Source organism: Symphalangus syndactylus, chromosome 2, assembly GCF_028878055.3.
Source record: "Symphalangus syndactylus isolate Jambi chromosome 2, NHGRI_mSymSyn1-v2.1_pri, whole genome shotgun sequence".
Lineage (NCBI taxonomy): Eukaryota > Metazoa > Chordata > Mammalia > Primates > Hylobatidae > Symphalangus > Symphalangus syndactylus.
This window is the reverse complement of record NC_072424.2, coordinates 13,967,570-13,987,110: the sequence shown is the minus strand read 5'-3', so window position 1 is coordinate 13,987,110 and position 19,541 is coordinate 13,967,570. Positions and strand designations below refer to the sequence as shown.

Here is a 19,541-nt window from a genome sequence, read left to right as displayed (position 1 = left end):
GCTACAGTTGCCTTCTTGTCCCAATTTGCCTTTGACCTTTCTTAGGGACTTGTTTTCCGCTTTTCCTGCTCTTTGTCCGCTGATCTCCTGGGAAGAAAGCTTCCGAAAAAGACACCGTTTCGGCGGCGAGCGACCCCGGGATGCCCAGGCCGCGCCCCAGTTCCGGGTTTGCACCCGGTCTTCCTGCCCTGCCTCGCCCGCGGGACTACAGTTCCCAGGCGCCCTTGCGCGGCCGCGGCGCCGGCGCCGGTTGGGACGCGGAGCTGAGGAGCAGGGCCGGGCGCCATGGCACCGTGGGGCAAGCGGCTGGCTGGCGTGAGCGGGGTGCTGCTCGACATCTCGGGCGTGCTGTGCGACAGCGGCGCGGGCGGCGGCACGGCCATCGCCGGCTCGGTGGAGGCGGTGGCCAGGTGAGTGGGCCGCCGGACGCCGCTGGGGCCGCCCAGCTCTAAGCTCAGCCCTGTCCCCGGCTGCCGACCGGGGGTTGGGGCTGCAGGGGGCGGGGCCGCGGCGCAGGCCCCGCCTCGTTCTGCCCCTTCCCACCCCGGTGCGCGCACAGCGCTGACCCCGGATGACCCCACTGTTGCCCCGGGCGAGCACCAGGCCTCTGCTGGTTAGGGCTGCGCAGTCAGACAGGGCGGCCACCTGGTACGTGCGCTGCTGACGCTTGACCTGCGGCCAGTCTGAGTTGAGATGTGCTGTAAGGGTAAAATGCATACCGATTAACAAGACTTAGCCGGGCGCAGTGGCTCGCATCTGTGATTCTAGCACTTGCAGAGGCAGAGGAGAGAGGATCGCTTGAGGCCAGGGGGTTGGAGACCACCCTGGGCAACATAGGGAGACCCCATCTCTGCCAAAAATTTAAAGATTAGCCAGGTGTGGTGGTGCACGCCTGTAGGCCCAGCCACTTGGGAGGCTGAGGCAGGAGGATCGCTTGAGCCCAGGAGGTCAAGGCTACAGTGACCTGTGATCACGCCACTGTACTCTAGCCTGGACTGCAGAGCGAGTTTTTTTTTTTTTTTTTTGAGACGGAGTCTCGCTCTGTCGCCCAGGCTGGAGTGCAGTGGCGCAGTCTCGGCTCACTGCAAGCTCCGCCTCCCGGGTTCACGCCATTCTCCTTCCTCAGCCTCTCCGAGTAGCTGGGACTACAGGCGCCCGCCACCACGCCCGGCTAATTTTTTTTTTGTATTTTTAGTAGAGACGGGGTTTCACCGTGGTCTCGATCTCCTGACCTCGTGATCCACCCGCCTCGGCCTCCCAAAGTGCTGGGATTACAAGCGTGAGCCACCGCGCCCGGCCCAGAGCGAGTTTTATTCTTTTCAGACGGAGTCTTGCTCTGTCGCCCAGGCTGGAGTGCAATGGCACTATCTCGGCTCAGTGCAACCTCCGCCTCCCAGGTTCAAGTGATTCTCCCCCTTCAGGCTCCCAAGTAGCTGGGATTACAGGCACCCGCCATCATGCCCAGTTACTTTATTTGTTTTGTTTGAGACGGAGTTTTGCTCTTGTCACCCAGGCTGGAATGCCGTGGTGCAATCTCTGCTCACTGCAACCTCCGCCTCCCAGGTTCGAGCAACCTCAGCCTCCTGAATAGCTGGAATTACAGGCATGTGCTACCACACCCGGCTAATTTTTTGTATTTTTAGTAGAGACGAGATTTCACCATGTTGGGCAGGCTGGTCTCTAACTCCTGACCTCAGGTGATCCACCTGCCTCGGCCTCCCAAAGTGCTGGGATTATAGGCGTGAGCCACACGCCCAGTTGATAATATATTTAATATACTGTTTTAGGTTAAAATATTTGAAATTAAGTATACCTTTTTAAAAAACTTTTGTTAATGTGCTTATTAGAAAACTTTAAATTACCTTTGTGGCCCTCATTATAATTCTGTTGGACTGCATTGGTTTAGGTGAGAGGAGGAGGAAGAGAACATCGTGCCGGCCAAGACTTGACCATGGAGGACACTTTTTTTTTTTTTGAGACAGTTTCTCTCTTGTTGCCCAGGCCGGAGTGCAGTGGCGCCATCTGGGCTCTCTGCAACCTCTGCCTCCCAGGTTCAAGCGATTCTCCTGCCTCAGTCTCCCAAGTATCTGGGATTACAGGCTCCCACCACCACGCTCAGCTAATTTTTGTATTTTTAGTAGAGACGGAGTTTCACCATGTTGCCCAGGTTGGTCTGGAACTCCTCACCTCAAATGATCCGCCCGCCTCGGCCCCCCAAAGTGCTGGGGTTACAGGCGTGTGCCACCGCACCTGGCTGACACTTTTCTTTTTATAAATTTTTTTTTTTTGAGACAAGGTCTCATTATGTTGCCAGGGTGGTCCTGAACTCCTTGGCTCAGGCAGTCCTCCTGCCTCGGTCTCCCAAAGTGCTAGGATTACAGGCACGAGCCACCGCATCTGGCCTAATTTTTTTTTCTTTTTTTTTTTTTTTTGAGACAGGGGCTTACTTTGTCACCCAGGCTGGAGTGCAGTGGTTCGATCTCACTGCAACCTCCACCTCAAGGGCTCAAGAGATCCTCCCACCTCAGCCTCCCAAGTAGCTGGAACTACAGGCACGTGCCACCAGGCCCAGCTAATTTTTTTGTATTTTTTGTAGAGATGGGGTTTTGCCATGTTGCCCAGGCCGGTCTTGAACTCCTGGGCTGAAGTGATCTGCCTGCCTCAGCTCCCAAAGTTCTGGGATTAGAGGTATGAGCCACTGTGGCCAGCCGGAAGGACACTTTCAGTAGCATGGCTGGCACCACTGGACCTGGGCTTTGTAAGGCCTCCTGTTGGCATCCCAGGTCAGCACTGCCATATGTTTTTTTTTTTTTTTTTTTTTTGAGACGGAGTCTCACTCTGTCGCCCAGGCTGGAGTGCAGTGGCGCAATCTCGGCTCACTGCAAGCTCCGTCTCCCGGGTTCACGCCATTCTCCTGCCTCAGCCTCTCCGAGTAGCTGGGACTACAGGCGCCCGCCACCACGCCCGGCTAATTTTTTGTATTTTTAGTAGAGACGGGGTTTCACCGTGGTCTCGATCTCCTGACCTCGTGATCCACCCGCCTCGGCCTCCCAAAGTGCTGGGATTACAAGCGTGAGCCACTGCGCCCGGCTAACACTGCCATATGTTGATAGGCAGTCGGGAAGGGCCAATTGCCAGGACTTGGCCTCCCAGAGTCACTAGCTGGGGCACCCTGGCTTGGTAGCCTGATGTCACTGGGACTCAATATACCTATCTATAGGTGGCAATTAAGTGAGTCTCTTGGTCCTTTGTAGAGACCCCATTCTACCAATCTGCATGTCTAATGTCTGGGAGCCGCTGAGATAATAGGGACCCAAATGGTCCTGCATAGTGAAGCCGGAGGTGTTTGGGAGGCTGGGAACTGGGAACAGGGAGACTTGGCTTCCAGGAGCAAGCGTGAAGGGCAGCCCAGACCTAGGACACTCCCCTGGGTCCTGGGTCTGCTCTCAGTGTTGGCTGAAGTTCAGGGTTAAGTGCATTCCTGACCTTATTCTCCATTACTCCAAAGCTTTAGACTAGCTCAGTCACAGATGAGAGCATTCTGTGGGTGGCACTGGTGGGAATCCAGCAGAGGGCTCTGGGCAGTGTTTTGGGGTGAAGTGGGCCTCATTTGGGGAGCAGGAAGCCAGAGCTCAATGCTGTGACTGGGGCGGGCAAGGCCTCATGGGAGACCTTGCCACTCATTGCTTGCGGAAGATACATTTGACATTATCTACCAGTGGTTCCACTTCTGAGAATTTGTCCTATCTCATGCATGCGAAAGGACACAAGTACAAGGTCATTCCTGGCAATGCCTTTTAAATAGCAAAAGACTGGAAGCAGCTCAGATGTCCGTCAGTAGGGGAGTTTTAGGGTCTGTCTGTTTATACAGCAGAATAACATGCAGTGTAAGAAGGAATGAGTACCTTGTCTGTAGACATATTACTAGTGGAGACAGCAAGCACACAGCAGGGTGCACAGTGTGCTGTTTCTGGTATAGAAAAGGCAGAAATGCAAGAATGTATTTCTCCTGCTGTGTTTGCATAAAGACACTGGAAGGATACAGGCTGCTTCAGAGTCTGGGAAGAGCTGGAGGATAAGGAAAGTGGGGGCCACTGTGTGGTTGGAGACAGGGTAGGAGAAAGACTCGTCACTGTATAACTTTGTATATCAATGTTTTTGTTTTTGAGACAGAGTCTTGCTCTATCACCCAGATTGGAGGGCAGTGGTGCAATTTTGGCTTACTGTAACCTCTGCCTCCTGGGTTCAAGTGATTCTCCTGCCTCAGCCTCCTGAGTAGCTGGGATTACAGGCACCTGCCACCATGCGTGGCCAATTTTTGTGTTTTTAGTAGAGATGGGGTTTTGCCACGTTGGCCAGGCTGGTTTCGAACTCCTGACCTCATGTGATCTGTCCACCTTGGGCTCCCAAAGTGCTGGGATTACAGGTGTGAGCCACCGTGCCCAGCCTGCATATCATTTTTAAGATTTTTAAACTATGTGAATGTATTTTCTATTCAAAATATTACAATTCAAATATTACATTGAATATTAAAATTCAAAATATTAATGTCTGGGCACAGTGGCTCACGCCTATAATCCCAGCACTTTGGGAGGCTGGAGGTAGGAGGATTGAGACCAGCCTGGGCAACATAGCGAGACCCCATCTCTACAAAAAACACAAAAATTAGCTGGGCATGGTGGTGCATGCCTGTAGTCCCAACTGCTTGGGAGGCGAGGCAGGAGAATTGCCTGAGCCCAGGAGTTTGAGGCTGTCGTGAGCTATGAATGTGCTACTGCTCTCCAGCCTGGGTGACAGAGTGAGACCCCAACTCTAAAAAATAAAACATTGTTTTTTAATTAAAATATTTCAAGGAGATCTCTCTGGCTGCAGTGTGGAGAACAGGCTGGCAGTAGGGCAGAGGCAGAGGCCAGAGAGGACACAGGGTCACAGTTAGATGGTTCCAGTGGTTCAGGGAGAGCTGGTGGGGCTTGGACTGGGTAGAGGGCAATGGAGATGGGGAGGAAGGCATGAATTAAAGAGGTGTTTTGGAAGCAGGACCTATGGGACCTGCTGACATACGGGGTATTGTAGGGGTCAGGGAGAACTTGAAATAAAGGGTGGTTTCCAGTGTCTGACTGGAACAGCTGGTAGGGTGGAGAGGGGACAGGGAGGGGGTCATGGGGCAGGTACCACGATGGCTCATGATGTATGTCAAGTTCCTGGCCTGGTGTTTGGCACACAGTAGATCCACAACAGTGTAACATTGAAGACCACTTTCTTTTCTTTTTTTTTGTTTTTTTTTTTTGAGACCGGATCTTGCTCTGTCTCCCAGGCTGGAGTGCAGTGACACGATCACGGCTCACTGCAGCCTTGACCTTCTAGGCTCAAAAAAATCTTTCCACCTCAGTTTCCCAGATAGCTGGGACTATAGGTATACCGCCACATGCAGGTTCTTCTTTATTTTTTTTTGTGGGTTTTGTTGTTGTTGTTGTTGTTGTTGTTGTTTTGAGACAGTCTCAGTCTGTCTCCCAGGGTGGAGTGCAGTGGTACGATCTTGGCTCACTGCAGCCTCCGCCTCCTGGGTTCAAGCGATTCTCCTGCCTCAGCCTCCTGAGCCTGCCACCACGCCTAGTTAATAATTTGTATTTTTAGTAGAGACGGTGTTTCACCATGTTGACCGGGCTGGTCTCAAACTCCTGACCTCAAGTGATCCACTCTCCTGGGCCTCCCAAAGTGCTGGGATTACGGGCATGAGCCACCATGCCCAGCCCCCAAGGGACAGTTTGAGCCCTGGTCTGCCCAACCCAGACCCCTACTTGGAATCCTTCAGGGAGAAGGGGGTGTTGGGAAACGTCACAGGCTTCTCTAACAGCTTATTTTGAGCAGATGGCCCCCACCTGATACAGAACTGTCCAACAAACATGCGGATTCCAGGTTGTGACATTGGAAAGGGTTCTGTTAACTTCTCTGGGTTCTGGGTTGGCGTCTTCTGACTGATGGATTGCCAGGAGGGTTTTGTTTGGACTTGCTTTGGCTCCTGCAGCTTTATCTAGCTAGGGGGGTCTCTGGTAGCAGCTACACTGTATACATCTAACAGCAATGTAATAGCAATCCTGAAATACACCACAGCCTGTTAATGTAGCTGGGAGAGGCTAAAATCTCCCTTCCCAAAAGCACATGGGATTATTTTTGGTGAGGGGACATCGCACCCGTGACCTGGGAGGTTTTGTTATTGTGCTGTCTGTGGGCCTGCAGAAGTGATGGCCTGGTCTCTCAACCCCATGGGCTTCCCATACCATAGGACCAAGTCCCCATGCCCTGCCTTGTCCACGGGGGCCTTCTCAAGTGACCTTTGTGGCCTCTCCCACTGGCCCCCAGTTACACAGACTTCTTGATGGGGTTTTCACTGAAGGGGCCGCTGAGCTGTCCAGCACCCACAGACCTGTTTCCGCCCACACCAGCGTGCCCTTCGTCTCTCAGCAGACCTTGGCAGGGCCCCCTTCAGCCTTTCTGTTGGCTTTTAAGGGCAGGCGTGAAGGAGGGGATCCTGGGGTGCCAGGACCCCTCCACTCTGGCCCAGTGCCTCTGGGGCCAGATCATCACACTCAGGGCTCGGGAAGCTCCGTACACCCTCCCTCGCATGCCTGTGGGGCCCGTGACAGATGCCCAAAGTGGCTGCGAAGGTGGTACAGGAAACTCCTCCTCCAGGAAAGTGTGCCTGCTTTTGGAATTTTCCCTGGGGATTTTCCAGAGATGCAGGACACCTGTTTTCCTCACCTGGCGATTGAGCCAGGAAGCCTTCACGGAGCAGGCCCTACTTGCCCAGGTGAAGCCTGTGTGGCCTGCAGCCACAGGGGCAAGTGACCCTGCGCCTTTCATGCTGTGGCCTCCTTGATACACACAGCCTGCTTTGAAGTCCTGCAGGAGCTCAAAGGAAGTTCCTGGGGTGAGACCAGCCACCGCAGAGGGAAAAGTGTGATTGGAGTGGGGTGGGGGGTCTTAGGGTTGGCAGGGGGAACACATGCCTCCGTGGCAGCTCCCAGCACCGTGGGCTCCCTGGCAGCATCGTCTGTTCTCTGAGCCTGTGAGGGGTGACAAACTGTCACCATTCTTCTTCTGGGATTTTCTGTGGTGACAGGGGTCCTCCGATTTTATTGAGGGCCACAGAGCACAGGGGAAGTAGAAGCTCAGCTTTTTAAAATAATATCCACTGCAACAGCAGTCACCCTGCACGGAGGGAGGCCTGTCGTGCGCCAGGCAGGTGCTTAACCACCCACCTTCGCTTCACGCCAGCCCCTGAGGTGGGGGGGCTTCCTCTTTTCAAAGTGAGGACCAAAAATCCGAGAGATTCAGGAACTGGCAGAAGTGGAAAAGGTTGCTGAGCCCTCATTAAAGATGCACGCACACACACACACATTCGTTCATTTATTCCTTTTTATTTTTGTTTTCATTCATTCATTCCTTTACTCGTACACTCAACAAGCAAACACTGAGTGCCTCTGCTGTACTAAAAACACCATCCTAGGCCCTGGGGATGTGCAGCAGTGAACAGGTAGATGGCAGCCCGTGCCCTGGTGGAGCCGATGCTGCAGTCATGAGGGACCAGCAGGCGACAGCATGCACTCAGGAAGGCTAGAGCATCTGAGACACGCAGTGAGGTGGGGAGCCCAGGACTGGGTGCCTGGCCTCACAGATCCCACGGCGAGGGAGCTGGGATTGGCGGATGCTGAGGGAGCCAGCCAGGCAGGCATCTGAGCTAAGAGCATCCCAGATGGAGGAGCAGGAGGCCCAAACCTCTGAGGCCAACTGGTGCTGCTGGCCAGGCAGGGCCCACTTGCTGCTCTAGGACTTGTGGGTGGGCGTGGTCACAGGCCGGAGGACATCTGTAACCAGCCGCATCCCCCCAACAGGCCCTTTATTGAAGCCCTTTCATGGGCGGATTGGGTTCCCCGAGGGGAGCCATTCAGAGGCAGGGCCCGGCACAGCGAGGGGTGCAGAGGCTGGCCTCGGGGCCCTGGCCCTATGGCTGGGAGGCATCTGCATGTGAAAGGAGGTGGGCATTTACTGCATCCTGTCTTGGGCCACTAAAGCACATCTGCTGGGCCCAGCCCAGGCCTGGCTCGGCCTTTTTGGAGCCGGCGGAAGGAAGCAGACTTGGCCCAGGGCAGCCTCATAAAGCAATTCCCACCCAGGACCACCCCGATCGATCGCCCTGGTGCTGTGGAGCCAGGCCCACAGCCCTTCCGTCCAGTAGCACCTCTCAATCCCCTGTGTGTGTGGGCGCCTTCGGGATCCTGATAAAACGTAGGTGCCTCCCAGTAGGTCTGGAGCAGCGAAGGGCCAGGGGATCTTTGAAGTCCAGCTAGTCCTGGCACCCCAGGATCCCCTCCTTCATGCCTGGTTTCCCTGGCACCATCCGGCCCTAGGGACACAGGTCCCTGGGAGTAGCAGCAATAGTAACAATAACAACAACAACAACAACAACAATAATAATAATAGTAATAATAATAATGTAGGCTGTGGGCCTGGGCTGGAGCTTCATCCGTGTTGCCTCATCCAACCCCCACACGCAGTGTGGCACCTGCTGGAGGGGTCTGGCAGGACGTTGTAGGGAGAGGGCCATTTGTTTGCATTTGTTTAAGCCAATAGGAGTTTTCCTGATGCAACCTGGACCTTGGACAAGGGGTGTTTGTCGAGAACGTGCTGTCGTCACCTGTGGTCCCGTTTGCTGTCAGGAGGTGAAGCACTTTGTCTTCAGAGATGGAAGCCGGTGCTCTTTCATCCTGGGTTCTGTGATTTCAGCTGTCATTTCAACATTTTAAGTTTCATAAGAAATAGGTGGCCTCCTTATGTAAACATTCTCACCAGCCTGTGAATATACAGAGTGAAAAGTCCAAGTCCTCCGTCCTTGACCAAGTCCCAGTGACTTCCCCAGGGTGACACAATACATCCTTTTCCTTTGTATTCCTCAAAAGCACAGAGGATTTTGAGATGCAGCCTTCCCTGACTCTTGTCCAGTTCTGCAGGCACCCGCCCCATCACTCTTGAATGCCACCGCCCCACCATTGCCCAAGGCATGTGTTTGGTTAGTCACAGGTCACTGGAGGCTAGAGACCTCTTGCAGGTCCCCGGGCCAGGGGTTTTGAATTCTTTGTAGCCTAAGAGCACTTATCCAACCAAATGAAATTTTGAGTAGAACTCCAAAATTATATATATATGTATATTATGTATATATATATGAGAACAATGTTTGAATAGTATATTATTTTTAATAGGGACGAGATCTTAATATATTGCTCAGGCTGGTCTCAAATTCCTGGCCTCAAGGAGTCCTCCTGCCTCAGCCTACCCAGTAGCTGGGCTTATAGGTGTGTGCCACCGTGTCTAGCTCAGAATGGAATATGTTTTCTTTGTTCAAATTTATAATGTTTCTTCTGAGGTCAATTGATGAAAATGATGGAAGTGTTTTTAAGAATAGCAATGTTGGGCTGGGTACAGTGGCTCACGCCTGTAATCCCTGCACTTTGGGAGGCCAAAGCGGGCAGATGACATGAGGTCAGGAGTTTGAGATCAGCCTGGCCAACATAGTGAAACCCCGTCTCTACTAAATATACAAAAATCAGCTGGGTGTGGTGGTGTGCACCTGTAATCCCAGCTACTTGGGAGGCTGAGGCATGAGAATTGCTTGAACCCAAGAGGCAGAGGTTGGGGTGAGCCAAGCTTGTGCCACTGCACCCCAGCCTGGGTGACACAGCAAGACTCTGTCTCAAAAAAAAATGTTGAGGTCTGTGGCAGTGAACCGCACAACACAGTTTATAGGCTTAGAAGTTTATGTGAGTTTTGGAAGTGAGCTTATTAGGAGGGATGAGTGAATGCTTTCTGGTTTATCCAGACTTCAGACTGTTAGGCAGCTATGAAAGAATGAGTTCGCTCTATTTGGTGCTGACATTAGTTTATAGACACGAGTGCTGTATATACCAAGTGAAAAAGCTGTAGAATAATGTGTATAAACTTACTTTTTTTTTTTTTTTGAGACACAGTCTCGCTCTGTCACCCAGGCTGGAGTGCAGTGGTGCGATCTCAGCTCACTGCAACCTTGGCCTCCTGGGTTCAAGCGATTCTCCTGCCTCAGCCTCCCGAGTAGCTGGGACTACAGGTGCCCACTACCACGCCCAGCTAATTTTTGTATTTTTAGTAGAGACAGAGTTTCACTATGTTGACCAGGCTGGTCTTGAACTCCTGACCTCAGGTGATCCGCCTGCCTCGGCCTCCCAAAGTGCTGGGATTACAGGCGTGAGCCACCGTGCCCAGCCTAAACTTCCATTTTTGTTAAGAGAAAACAAAGAAAGGAAACCACAGGTCCCATCTCCAAACCACAGGTCCCATCTGTAAATGGAAACATGAACCCACCTCTCAGACTGTCAAGAGGATTCGACGTGAACATGCCGGTGGGGCTCGGTGGAGGAGGAGCCAGGCACCGGGCGCTGCTGTAGCCACTGCTGGGGCTCAGTTCACCCTGGGCTCCCTGCTGGTGTAAACTTTCCGCTCTTTCTAAAGGTGCCCCTGGGTGATGCACTCTGGGCTCCTCCTGCTGGCCTCCTTCCCGGGGCACCTGGCTTCCTCTCAGAATGTACCTGCCCCAACAATGGGTTTGTCAGAGACGTGGTTGTCATTGTCACCACCACAGCAGTTACTGCCATTTATTTAGTATTCGAAATGTGCCAGGTGCTTCTCATGTCTTTTTGTTTTGTTTTCTTTTTTTTTTTTGAAATGGAGTCTCATTCTGTCGCCCAGGCTGGAGTGCAGTGGTACCATCTCAGCTCACTGCAACCTCTGCCACCCAGGTTCTAGTGATTCTCCTGCCTCAGCCTCCTGAATAGCTGGGATTACAGGTGTGTACCACCACACCCAGCTAACCTTTGTATTTTAAATACAGACGGGGTTTCACTATGTTGTTCGCCATGTTGGCCAGGCTGGTCTCAAAACTCCTGACCTCAGGTGACCCACCCGCCTCGGCCTCCCAAAGTGCTGGGGATTACAGGTGTGAGCCGACAGTCAGGAGTTCGAGACCAGCCTGGCCAACATGGTGAAACCCCATCTCTACTAAAAATACAAAAAATAAGCTGGGCATAGTGGCTGGCACCTGTAATCCCAGCTACTTGGGAGGCTGAGGCAGGAGAATCACTTGAACCTGGGAGGCGGAAGTTGCAGTGAGCCGAGATCGCACCACTGCCCTCCAGCCCTGGGGACAAAGTGAGACTCCGTCTCAAAAATAAAATAAAAAAATAAAAAATATGATCTTCATGACAGCCCTGTCCAGTAGCTACTGTTAGTGCCTCATTTTACAGGTGAGGAAACTGAGGTTGCAGAGGGTTAGGTGACAAGCCACAGTCATACAGGGAGGAGGTGTGTCTGCTTCCCGAGCCAAGCTCCCACCTTACTTACAGGGGCCTGGCCTTTGTCCCCTGCAGCCGCCGTGGCCCTCAGGGACGTCACGCTGCTGCTGAGGCTCCTAGGCTGAGGAGTGGAAGAAAGGACCCAGGATCCCCACCCCTCCACCCCCTTGTGCCATGAGGCATTTCCTGTCCCTCTGGGCCTTAGTATCCCCCTCTGTGAAATGAGACACTCGGGCTGTGTGGTCTCCAAGCTCTCTGGCTGCCGATTCCCATGCACTTGATTCTAAATTGTGTTTATTGATTCCTGGGACATCGATGCTTGTGGGATCAACATGTCCCTGTGATCTGGGCTCCGTGGCACAGGCACTTCAGAGAACACTCTAGATGGGAGTTCTGTCGGCAAGTGAGGAGGCGCAAGTACGGGAAGGTGTGCTGCGTGTTTTATAAGGGCCCTAGCTGGGGGCCGGCCGCAGCTTGACCTCATTGCCATCCCGCTAAGGTGACTGCCCAGCTGACTTAGACCAGGAGGCCCAGCTAGGGCCCAGCTTCTGCGTCACTGTGTCTTCTCTCCATTCAAACTTTGGACTCTGATGACACAAGGCTCTGTGCAGGTGCTCAACAGCATCTAGCAGACCTGTTGCCTTGGCCCGTCAGCTGGAAAGAGGAGCAAGTGCAGCAGGCTCAGCTGGAGCCAGTGTGAGGCCGTGCCCTGTGCCAAGGGCCTCTAGTGTCTCCACTGTGCCCAGCCTTTACCTCGTCTCCTTCATGGCAGCTCCCTGTTTATGGCTGGGGCTCCAAGACTCCATGAGCCCGGTGTGTGCGCCAGGGTGGGAAGCCAGACCCCACTCCCAGGGGACAGATGCCGATCTGTTGCTGCTCCTACCTACAGGTGGTCCCCCAGCCCAAGCTGGTGTGCATCATGGCGCAGGGCACGGGGTGGGCTCATCCCCAAATCAGCGTGGGCATCCCCGGGGCGTATGTGAATAACTATTTTTCTATTGAAAAAACAACTCTGCTCTGCTTACGGGGCTCCTGCTTGACCTTCTGTTTTGGAAAATTGGATTTTTGGAGGAAATCAGCACTTTGTGGGTTTCAATTCTCCAAACATGCATGTTCAATCTCCATTGCTTTCCAAAAGGGAAGCGACTGAAGATCTGAAAATTAGACAGTGGCTAGCATTGCCCAGAGGCCCCGTTATTAAAAACATTTCAAGACTGGGCGCCGGTGGCTCACGCCTGTAATCTCAGCACTTTGGGAGGCCGAGACAGGCGGATCACAAGGTCAGGAGTTTGAGACCAGGCTAGCCAACATAGTGAAACCCGTCTCTACTAAAAATACAAAAATTAGCTGTGCATGGTGGTACGTGCCTGTAGTCCCAGCTACTCAGGAGGTTGAGGCAGGAGAATCGCTTGAACCCAGGAGGCAGAGGTTGTGGTAAGTTGAAATTGTGCCACTGCACTCCAGCCTGGGCAACAGAGCAAGACTCTGTCTTAAAACAAAACAAAAACATTTTGGTGCCAGTGGCGCTGCTGAGGGCCTCGGGCTGGTGCTGCGCCTGCATCTCCTTTCACTACAACCCCCGGGGAAGGGGGTGGTCAATGTCCTTTCCCATCTCTGAAGAAACTGAGGCATTGAGCTTGTATTTCTCTGCACTGGTTCCCATTTCAGTAGTAATAGGGACCCTCCAGCACACCAGATGAAGTGATGTCTGTGATGTGGCCCCGGGAGGCAGGAGCAGGCTGGGAGTTAGGAGGCTGAAGCCTGATGTGGGGGAGCGCTGCCTCCCAACCCCACTCCCCGGGAACCAACCTCCACCCCTTTGCCCTGCTGCCTCCACATCCCTTTCCTCTGGCTGTGAAGTTCTCTATTACCAAATGGGCCCGTCAGATCTGGAACTTGGGTCAGTTAGGTGCTTCTCCCAGTAAAGCACCTACTGTTCTGGGTACTGGGTACTGTGCCAGGTAGATTTTGGGCAGGATTCTAGAGAGCATCTGGCAAAGTTGCTGCAGGAGAGGGCCAGTCACTGCCTACCAGTCTCGGCCCCTGTGAACCCACAAGTTGACATTTCTCAAATTCCAACCTCACTTTGTGGGCCAGGCAGCCCTTCTGACCTATGAGCTGCCAAACAGCCTTTTGATGACACTGCCTCCGAGGGTTCCTTGCAGCCCTGTGTCCTCCTGAGCACCTGGTAGCCCCTCTCTGGCCTTCGAGACCCTGGCCTTGGTGCTCACTGCCCCTCATCCCTACACAGGAGATGCTGGGGTGACTCCTCTGTTGGTAAACCAAGGCTCTGGTCGCTGAGGACGGGGCTGGTCCTGCGCCAGGGTGCCCCCAGGTGCTGATCTTGGCTCCACTGTGGTTGGGCACCAGGCATGGCGGGGGTGCTGAGCAGACAAAGCCCTGCCCTCCCAAGCCCCGGGCTTGCAGAGGAGGCAGGAGGAGGGAGGTGGTGATGGCAGGACCAGAGCAGCACCAAGGGCTGTGTGGGCGCAGCTGGGAGGATGGGATCTGCCTGGGTGCCTGGCTGTGGGGCCTCCAGGAGGAAGAGGTGTATGAACCCTGCTTTGTAGGATGATCAGGGTCAGGCCCCAGGGGAGCATGAAGGCAAAGACTCAGGGTGCTGTGAGGGCCTCTGGGTCACACAAAGGTGACCAGTACCGGGGCTGGAGGGCAGGGGGCCCAGCTGGGAGGGGCTCATACTGCCCTTTGCCTGAGGCCCCCTGCCGCCTGCCCAGCCTCTCCTCCAAGGGAGCCCATTCTCCCTCCAGCCTCAGGACCCTCGGCGGTCCCCAGAGGGCCAGCTATTGAGCTGTCCCAAGGTCACTCAGGATGTCCAATGATTGTCCTAACAGTTTACCTGCTGTGGAACAGTAATGAGAGGGTTTTCATTATTTGCGGGTGAGCGCTCCTGGCAGATGCCGACAGCCAGCAGATGTGGAGAGTCTGAGGTGATTTGTAAGGGCTGGTTCATCTGATGCAGGGTAATTGCCCCGGGCGACGTTGTCACTCAGAGGCTCGTCCTGGCCTGCTGAGATGAGGTAAAGGTCAGTTCAAAGATCCAGTTTGGGCCGGGCGCCGTGGCTCACACTTGTAATTCCAGTGCTTTGGGAGGCCAAGGCAGGTGGATCACCGGAGATTGGGAGTTCAAGACCAGCCTGTGCAACATGGTGAGACCCCATCCCTACTAAAAATACAAAAATTAGCCGGGCATGGTGGTGGGCACCTGTAATCCCAGCTACTCGAGAGACTGAGGCAGGAGAATCGCTTGAACCCAGGAGGCGGAGGTTGCAGTGAGCCGAGATTGTGCCAGTGCACTCCAGCCTGGCTGACAGAGTGAGACTCTGTCTCAAAAAAAAAAAAAAAAAAAAAAAGATTCAGTTTGGCTATCGAAAGTGGGAGCAAATCCCCACTCCCGTGGGACTCTTGGGGAGGAGGCAGCGTGCTGAGGTGGAGGCCATGGTCTCAGAGGGGCTGTCTGGCAGCCAGGACCCTGCAGAAGGCCCCTTTCCCCAAGATTCTTGGGCGGTGGGGTGGGGAACAGCCCATCCCAGAACTGGGCTTTTCCCTCTTTGCAGGGGCTCTTTGTGCAGCTCTTCGCAAGCCTTGCTGGGGTCCTGGAGCCCTGCCTGACTAGGGCTTTCCTGATATTTTGGAATTCCTGTACTTCATGCCTCCCAAGGCTTAGTGTGTGACATCTGGTGGCAGGCCCCACTGAGGGATGACAAGGGTTTGCTTCCTCAGCTGTCCTAGTTGGCCTGGGCTGCCATAACAAGTGCCATTGACGGGGGACTTCAACAGCAGACGTTTATTTTTTCACAGTTCTGGAGGCTGGATGGCTGATATCAGGGGTCAGCATGGCCAGTTTCTGGTGAGGCCCCTTTTCTGGGCTTGTAAGCAGGTGCTGGCTTGCTGTGTGCTCACATGGCCTCCTTGTGCATTCACGAGGGTGCTCTCTGGTGTCTCTTCCTCCTAGGACACTGATCCTATCGTGGGAGTCCCAGCCTTATGCCTTCATTTCACCTGAATTACTCCACAAAGGCCCCATCTCCAGATGCAGTCACATTGGGGGTTAGGACTCCCCGTCTGGGCTCACAGGCCTTGCTGCTTACAAGCTGTGTGACCTTGGTCAGGTCTCTGTCTCCTGGGGCCTCCGTCTTCTCCTTTCTAGAGTGGAGATAATGGTTCTTGCCTCCTAGGCTCGTTTACCCAGTGGGTACGACTTACTGAGGGCCACCTGACAGCCAGGCACCTGGCCCCTGGGGAGGTGCATAAGGGACAGCAAATACCTTGGGCATGAGGACAAAATCAGATCATGGATCCTGAGTGACACCACCGTCCTTACCCAGATGCAAGGCTCAGGATAATGTTGTATTAATATTTTACTCTTTAAACAATAGTGCATACTTTCTTTATTTTCAGTAATTTAAAATAAGGAAGAGGCAACCTGGGGCTGGTCCCTGGTAGTCAGAATGGGTCTCTGGTGATGGCTCAAAGGGGGGTGTGGTCTGGGGCACAGAAGGACAGAACCCAATGGGAGGGGACTTACCCCAGCATTTCACATCAGATTTTTCAGGGACAGATTTCATCTCTAAAACTAGCACTTGATACTATAAGAGCATATAGGTTGAATGAACTTATATTGGTATTTCAGAGGAGGCCAGTGGCTCAAGAGTCCTAAAGTGAGTTCTGTGACTTACTCATGTTTCATCACATCTGAAGTTGTGTTTGGAATAACAGATGTGAGGCACTGTCATCTCACTGTCACATCGATTGCTCACTGTTCTGAGAAGGTCACATCATCATTCATTAGCAATAATTAGTCCCCGGGGACCCCCTGCACTTCTTCACTCAACTGCTCCATTAACTTGGGTGCAAATCACGCATTCCAAGTGCCAATCAATGGAGATCTATCCATAATGTACAAGGTGATGCTATTAGTTACAATATATTAACTGCCTAATTTAAAAATAAAAAAAGCTATCTTTATGAAGGGCAATTAACCACTAAGTGTAATTGATAATTCATAAATCTCTGATTAGGAAAGACAAATAATAAGAAAGGAATGGATCACCCATCCTATTGAAGAAGACGTTGCCAGCCTCTAGTCTGCCTTCACTATGTGGTCAACAGATCTACAGATTTCTTCCTAAATTGCACCTGTCAGCTCCAGGGCTGGGGGTCTGGAGGCTCATTTCAGCGCAGAAACGTGTGTTTTCACCACTGAAGCCTGTCTGTTTCTGTTGGGGGTTATAAGGAGGCTGCAGGCTCAGGACACCCTCAGGGAAGTAGTGAGTGGGGTCATTTAGACTTCTCCCTCAGTCAGTCATTCAGCAAATGTTTATGGGGGATTGTGGAGTGCCAAGCCCTGTGGGAAGCCCTGGGGATGCCGTGGAGACCTAAACAGATTCATCCCTGAACTCCTGGAGCTCGTAGGCCAGTGAGAAAGACAACAAATGCATAAATCAGATGATTGGAGACACTGGTTAGTGTTACAAACAAAAACTGACAGAGACAGGGCGGAGGCAATGTCACACTGGATGGTGGGAGGAAGGGACATTGGCTGAGTCCTGCCACCTTTTTGCAGTAGCTGTCACTACCACTCAGGGCTGTATTTGGGGCCCTCCCTCACTAGTGGGGAATCGTGCCTGGCTTATCTGCCTTTTTTTTTTTTTTGCGACAGAGTCTCACTGTGTGGCCCAGGCTGGAGGGCAGTGGCACGATCTTGGCTCACTGCGACCTCCGCCTCCTGGGTTCAAGAGATTCTTCTGCCTCAGCCTTCCGAGTAGCTAGGACTACAAGTGCCCGCCACCACCCCTGGCTAATTTTTTTGGTATTTTTAGTAGAGACAGGATTTCTCCATGTTGACCAGGCTGATCTAGAACTCCTGCCCTCAAGTGATCCACCCACCTCGACCTCCCAAAGTGCTGGGATTACAGGCCTGAGCCACCATGCTCTGCCTTATCTGCCCTCTCAGTGGTCCTCCACTCCAGTCCCATTTGCTGGCTCCACCTTCCACATACCCCACGCTGCTCGAGTTCTTTCTATCCGAGAGGGTGGGGCCAGTGCACACCTGCCTGTGCGCAAAGTGGGTGGCCCTTCCCACCACCTGGCCTGCCCTTTCCTGCCATCTCCTTGTCCGTCCCTCAGGTCTCCAGTTGGGCCTGAATCCCCTGTCTTTAAGACCCCACACTGGGCTGTGTCCTTTCCCCACTATGTGGGAGAGCTCCAGGAGTGCTGATTTCCTGTTCCTGACTCCACTGTGCGTAGATATCAGCTTCATCTCCAAAGTCTCAGGCTCAAGAAGGGGACAGAAAGCCCTTGACGCTTCTGGGATTCAGTCTCTCACCCATAACATGGATAAATTACATTCACACTGGGTTCAGTTTGAGTTGAGTTTTTAGATGGGTCTCACCTGCTCAGATGGAAGTTGATTTCAAGCCATAGTTCTAGTAACTGGGTTGAATCTGCGTGTATTCATTTCATTGGGCCACATCTGTAAACAAAACTTGAGCACATGCCTCCTCTCTGTGTATTTTCTATAAATTTTAAATTACGCATTTAACACTATATTGCTTAGGTTATAAAAAATATACAACTTGAAAGAATAGGTGAAGAGCCAAGATGTCTGCATCTTTGGAGATCAGTGGAATGTGTGTGTTTCGGGACCTGTCTGAGAACAGTGCCAGATGCAATTAGCATGGCTGATTAATTTCACTAGGGTTTCTTAAAAGTGCCTCCTGGCCCTTGGGCTTGCAGCTTGATGTCTTTTCGGTGCAGATGTCAAATATGACTGCTGCCTTGTTGGGGCCAGTTTGTCCAGGAGGGGCTCTTGTGATCTTGGCGAAGGAGCTGGGTCCTGCCTATCACCCTCCCCCCAGGTCTGAGTGACCCACCCCGCCTGCCTCTGTAGGTTCCTCTAGCGCGCTCGGGTCCCTTCCTGGTGGGTGCCAGGTCCTCCAGCCTCCTCTCCCTGCACAGAAGCACCACACCCTGGCCCTCTCTCTTGCTTCCCCAGGGAGGCCTCCCTTGACCTTCCTACCCCACCTTGTCACCCTCTGTCTGCTCACCCTGTTTATATTCTGCATAGTGTCTCTCCTCAGTCACAAATTGCCCTTCCTTTGCGGGTGTCTTGTTTGGTGCCCTCCTCCTATTCCACCCTGGTTGGTGGCCTGGAGATCAGGGACCTTTTCCATGCTCACGACTACAGCTCTGTGCACCAAGCCAGTGCCAGGCACGTAGTAGGTGCTCAGTGACAGTTTGCAGAAGGGTGGATGTTATTTCATTTGGTGCGTTCTGAGAACTTGCCCAGGTGCAGCCTGGATTCGCGGGTCTCCTGTGAAGGCAGGAGGGAAGAAGCTCAGTGCCGCCAGCCAGTGGCAGCGTCCTCAAGTTCATGAGACCTCCAGGCTGGGTTTGGGCAGGGTCCAGGTCCTGTCTGTCCATCCCGGAATAGTTGGTGTCCCTGATGACTTTGGCAAACCTTTCTCCATTGACAGTGATGAGAAGACAAACCTGTCTTGGGCCATCTGCCTTTGTACTTTTTGGGAAGTATGGATCCAGAGTTAGTAAGGCATGGACATGTGCAGCTCACTTGCAAGTGGAAATGCTAAGTGTGGTGGAAAGGGACAGAGAAATAGCTGTGGACATTCAGAGGTGGCCCCTAGCCAGGCTGAGCAGGATTGTGGAGAGGAGGTATTGCATGGATCTCAGGGGCTGGGTAGAAGTGGCACAGGTGGGCCAGGCACGGTGGCTCACACCTGTAATCCCAGCACTTTGGGACACCTGAGGTCAGGAGTTCAAGACCAGCGTTGCTAACATAGTGAAACCCCGTCTGTACTAAAAATACAAAAAATGAGCCAGGTACGATGGCAGGCGCCTGTAATCCCAGCTGCTCTGGAGGCTGAGGCAGGAGAATCATTTGAATCTGGAAGGCGGAGGTTGCAGTGAGCTGAGATCATGCCACTGCACTCCAGCCTGGGTGACAAGAGCGAGACTCCTTCTCAAAAATAAAGAAATAAAAAAAATAAAGAAGTGGCACAGGTAGAGAGGCGGGGGGACAGAGCTGCATCCCAGGCAGGGGGAGAGGCAATGAAAAGGGGGGTCAGGTGGGGAACCTCGGGGAGCCTCAGGTGTATGAAGTCCAGTGAGGATGGAAAAGAGTTG

At 53.1% G+C, this 19,541-nt stretch overlaps 1 protein-coding gene across 8 annotated transcripts in view; it reads left to right on the top strand.

Annotated features, from left to right (window-relative positions):
* Positions 1 to 221: 221 nt before the first annotated feature.
* Positions 222 to 19,541, top strand: part of LHPP (phospholysine phosphohistidine inorganic pyrophosphate phosphatase) — a 152,059-nt gene continuing 132,739 nt past the window's right edge. For 4 of the 8 annotated variants that reach the window (XR_008651719.2, XM_055246184.2, XM_055246153.2 and 1 more), the window contains exon 1: positions 228 to 410. Coding sequence is in view for 7 of the 8 variants with exons in the window: in XM_055246184.2 (XP_055102159.1) it covers positions 286 to 410 (125 nt within the window). In the remaining variant the exon portion in view is untranslated. Of the gene's footprint in view, positions 411 to 19,541 lie in introns of all 8 variants that reach the window. The other 4 variants (XM_055246179.2, XM_055246170.2, XM_055246134.2 and 1 more) reach the window with 3 other exon arrangements.